The sequence below is a fragment of the Pseudorca crassidens genome, chromosome 20 (genome assembly GCF_039906515.1).
Source record: "Pseudorca crassidens isolate mPseCra1 chromosome 20, mPseCra1.hap1, whole genome shotgun sequence".
NCBI classification, from domain to species: Eukaryota; Metazoa; Chordata; class Mammalia; order Artiodactyla; family Delphinidae; genus Pseudorca; species Pseudorca crassidens.
The window spans coordinates 4,586,298-4,591,388 of NC_090315.1; the positions used below are offsets into that span (position 1 = coordinate 4,586,298).

Consider the following 5,091-nt stretch of genomic DNA (forward strand, 5'->3'; position numbering starts at 1 on the left):
CCATACATGGCTGGTGGACACCATATCTGACAGCTCAGGTGTAGTATAAACCCTCTCACCACCTAAATTATAGCCCAAGGATGAATCATGTCCTTCATTCCAAACAGCATTTCAAAAATCAGAACTTTGGGGCTATGAGTCATTTATATTTGTACTTATGTCTTCATTACATAGTAATAATGATTTCAAATCGCTATGCATGTAAAGATAAAAGTGACCCAGGGAATAGTATCGATTCAACTCATGGAAATTCCAATCTCATGTGCATTTTTCCCATAGAGGACCCATGGCTGAACACTTTAAGGAAGCAAGTCAATGTATGGTTTGCCTGAATTATCTTGAAAACCCCATGTACCTGAAATGTGGGTATGTCTGCTGCTTCCGGTGCCTCGATTCACTGCAGAAGGAGGTTGATGGGGGTGGTTTATTGTGCCCCAACTGCTCTGTGGTCTCACAGAAGAATGACCTCAGGCGCGCTCTCAAGCTCGGAGCTCTGGTTTCAAAGGTTAAGGAGTTAGAGCCCCAGCTGAGAGCTGTTCTCCAGATGAACCCAAGGATGCGGAAGTTCCAAGGTAAGACATCTATACAAACTGTCAACCCATAAAGGGCCCTGGAAAAAGCACCTGTTCAAAAGCTCTCCACTAAATAAGGGCACTAGCTGAATTCTGGCACCTGAAATTTCTATTCTTTCCAAGAAACCGTTGTTCTCACCTGTAAGTATAGACAAGAACTATCTGTTGACTTTATAAAAATTTGTATTGGAGTATAGTTGATTTACAATGTTGTGTTAGTTTCAGGTGTACAGCAAAGTGAATCAGTTATACATATACATATATCCACTCTTTTTTAGATTCTTTTCTCATGTAGGTCGTTACAGAGTATTGAGTAGAGTTCCCTGTGCTATACAGTAGGTCCTTATTAGTTATCTGTTTTATATATAGTAGTGTGTATGTGTCAATCCCAATCTCCCAATTTATCCCTCCCCCGCTTCCCCCATCTGTAGATTTTTTTTTACATCTTTATTGGAGTATAATTGCTTTACAATGGTGTGTTAATTTCTGCTTTATAACAAAGTGAATCAGTTATACATATACACATGTTCCCATATCTCTTCTCTCTTGCGTCTCCCTCCCTCCCACCCTCCCTATCCCACCCCTCTAGGTGGTCACAAAGCACCGAGCTGATCTCCCTGTGCTATGCGGCTGCTTCCCACTAGCTATCTGTTTTACGTTTGGTAGTGTATATATGTCCATGCCACTCTCTCACTTCACCCCAGCTTACCCTTCCCCCTCCCCATATCCTCAAGTCCATTCTCTAGTAGGTCTGTGTCTTTATTCCTGTCTTACCCCTAGGTTCTTCATGACATTTTTTTTCTTAGATTCCATATATATGTGTTAGCATACGGTATTTGTCTTTCTCTTTCTGACTTACTTCACTCTGTATGACAGACTCTAGGTCCATCCACCTCACTACAAATAGCTCAATTTCGTTTCTTTTTATGGTTGAGTAATATTCCATTGTATATATGTGCCACATCTCTATCCATTCATCTGTTGATGGGCACTTAGGTTGCTTCCATGTCCGGGCTATTGTAAATAGAGCTGCAGTGAACATTTTGGTACATGACTCTTTTTGAATTATGGTTTTCTCAGGGTATATGCCCAGTAATGGGATTGCTGGGTCATATGGTAGTTCTGTTTGTAGTTTTTTAAGGAATCTCCATACTGTTCTCCATAGTGGCTGTACCAATTCACATTCCCACCAGCAGTGCAAGAGTGTTCTACCTGTAGATTTTTAAGAAAAGATAATATTTAGGCCATGCCCTAGTCCTGTGCTATCCAATATTAGACACATAGGAATATTTCCAGTGGCCACTGGCAGCTCCTGATCCCTTGAAACGTGGCGATTGCCACAAGTAGAAATCAGATTTGGGTATATTGGAGGATACGGAATGTATTATTAAAATCAATTATACCTGATGGTTATTTTTAAACATGTGAGAAAATTTAAAATCCACACGGGGCTCTCATTGCGTTTCTTTGGGTGGCACTGCAACACAACATGGTTTTTCAGATTTGAGGATGTATGAGTTCCCTGACCATCCAGTTTAAATGTAGCTTCCTCTTCTTGAACGCTGGGCTGATCCGAGAATCCGGATTTCTGACTTGAGCTCCGGTGGTGCTGCTAGAGCATGTTCATGGCCCACACTTTGAGTAACAGGCCCCTGCATCTAGTGAATCTGAACTCTTCAGGTAGCGAGGCCCAGAGATATGCACTGTTTAAAAGCCCCAGGTGGGGCTTCCCTGGTGGCGCAGTGGTTGAGAGTCCGCCTGCCGATGCAGGGGACACGGGTTCGTGCCCCGGTCCGGGAAGATCCCACATGCCGCGGAGCGGCTGGGCCCGTGAGCCATGGCCGCTGAGCCTGCGCGTCCGGAGCCTGTTGCTCCGCAACGGGAGAGGCCACAACTGTGAGAGGCCCGCGTACCGCACACACACACACAAAAAAGCCCCAGGTGATTCTATGCACAGTGAGTATGGACAAGGAATACTTAGAGCACAAGCCCCCCAGGGAAAAGGATGTTAAAAGTGCATGCGGTCGTGACTGTAGGTTTCAATCCTGTTGCCGAGTCTGGACCTGAGCACTGCAGCCTGTGCTTCACTCCCTGACCTGGACCTAAGATGCCCAATTCAGGCTCAGAATTCTGAGCAAAGGGGAATTATCACAGCTTAGCTGCGTGTCTAATTCGGGATGCTAGGACAGACCTCCCAGGCTCATTGGAGAGTGCCACAGTCTCATCCTGTCACCCATTCCCTGCCTCCTACGATGGGTCCTTGGGTGTGAACGGGGTGTGATGATTGTGCGATGATACGCAATCCAGCCAGCAGTGTCATCGGGAAGGTAACCACTTGTTTTGCTTCTTGAGTGAGTTTCCGTCTTGCTCCATGCAGCCCTGTATTTATGATGGTGAAACCTGTCACAGAAACTTGACAAGCCTTCACAATTTCTCTCCAATGGTCAGGAAGTCTGAGCACCTCCCAAAGAACCATGTTATAAGGGAGCCAAGTGAAGTCATTGGCCTTTGGTCCAGAGGGTTTATTTCTGGGGCTCCTGGGGCTCTATGCACATGGTCACATTAGGACAGGCAGGTCTATGCACCCATCCTCATCACAGGGTTAGTTGGAGATGTTGCCAAAACACATAGTACTTCTCCAGTTTACCTGGCCCGTGAGCCCTGCCCCATCCAGTTCTGGGTCTAAGTTGCTACAAGATCCCAGCACATCCTTAGCCATGTCTATGGGAATCCCTTCCTCTGTCTTGACTTCCAGAGTTAACCCATCTCATCCAAAGACTCCTAGCAGGTTTTCTTTATATTTTTCTATAGCTCCAGAGAATGAAAAAGAAGTGGAATGCAGTTGCCTATTTGACAACTCTAAACAAAGAAAGTAGATGCAAAAAGAAGAAAAAAAAATTACCTTACTATTTCAAAATTATTCTGCAATATATAAAATCACCATCATTCAAATGTATATTTGATGTCTATAGTTTGACAGTCTATGTCAACTGGAAATTTTTGAGAAAAATCAACACCCATGGACTCTTTTTTTCATGTATATCATGTACTGAAGAGAAGAAATAATATTTTAATCAAATAATCCAATTAGTGTAAAGAAAACACCAGTATGAATCAGAAAGACTAGTTCCATTTTAATCACTCATTCTATACATGGAATTGGATCTAATCCAGGTCAGGGAATCTTCCCCAGGAACCTTCTGCTTAGGAAAGAAGCGTAGAGTTAAAGAAGTGAAAGTGAGTGAAACATTTGGAACTTTTCAGAAGCCGTGGATTGTAGTGTCTAGTGTATGTAATTGCTTATTTTTCTTTCCACAGTGGATGTGACCTTGGATGTTGACACAGCCAACAAGTACCTCGTCATTTCTGAGGACCTGAAAACTGTCCGTTGTGGGTTTTTCAAGCAGAAGAAGAGGTCCCGACCTGAGAGATTCAGCCGTACAACTTGTGTCCTGGGATTCCCTCTGTTCACCTCTGGCCGCCATTACTGGGAGGTGGACTTGGGGTCCAGCCAAGACTGGGACGTGGGCGTTTGCAAAGAATCTGTGCGTCGACGAGGGAAGACTCAACTGGCTCCAGATCTTGGCTTCTGGACTGTGAGTTTGAGAAATGGAGATGTCTTCTCTGCCCACACTGTGCCTTCCGCTGTTCTCAAGGTGAGCCCCAGGTTACACCGAGTGGGGATTTTCCTGGATATGAATATCGGAATTGTTTCCTTTTATCACGTGGGTGATGGATCCCATATTTTTACATTCACTAAAGTTTCTGCTGGGGAGCCACTGCGTCCATTTTTTTCTCCTGCATATCCGACTGAGGATGATCAAAGCTTCCTGAGAATCTGTCCTTTGATGAGTCTAGGCACTGACGGTCCTCTGTGGAATCCAGGGCAAAGCAAGTGAAACTCTGACTATGGAAACATGGATAGGAAATTCTTGTGTACACATAGCTGGGGATGGGAATGTTCCTCTTTGCTACACATATGGTACAGACGTGTAGCAGAAAGTTATGGAACAATTCACGAATCCTTAACACAAATTGTATTAGGGAAAATTACATTTCCAGAATGAGTGTTATGGACTTGTTTATTTCTGTTCCAATTATCATGTTCTTTCAGATCAATTTCCAAATGTTTTCTTTTAATTTCCTGGAAGCTTAACTTAGTGCATGATGGAGATTATAAACTAAATAAATTATAATAATTATAAACTAAATAAAGTTCATTTGTGACTCTACAGATGCATTTTTCTACATATTATGGAAATAAGACATGTTTCAACAGTAAAAAAAAAAAAAAAGTGTGCACGTATTCAGTTTCACTCAACAACTGAGAAACACACGTTCATTTCAAGTGCACCTTGAACTCTACGGGCCGTATTCCATTTCTGTTGGACGTTGCCTGTCATGCTCCAAACCCTTCTACCCCCAGCTGGACCCATCTGGCTATGGCAGGAGGCCTTGCAGAACCTGAGAAGTTGATTTAGTCAACGGGAGACATTCACCGTCTTATGCAACATGTGAA

The 5,091-nt window shown here is 43.5% G+C and overlaps 1 protein-coding gene across 1 annotated transcript; it reads left to right on the top strand.

The window, feature by feature from the left end:
- The first annotated feature begins 286 nt into the window (after positions 1-286).
- On the top strand, positions 287-4,471 carry RFPL4A (ret finger protein like 4A). Its single transcript, XM_067720885.1, has 2 exons — positions 287-572; positions 3,891-4,471. Exons 1-2 carry the CDS (start codon positions 287-289, stop codon positions 4,469-4,471), a joined length of 867 nt encoding a protein of 288 aa, XP_067576986.1.
- The last annotated feature ends 620 nt before the right edge of the window (positions 4,472-5,091 follow it).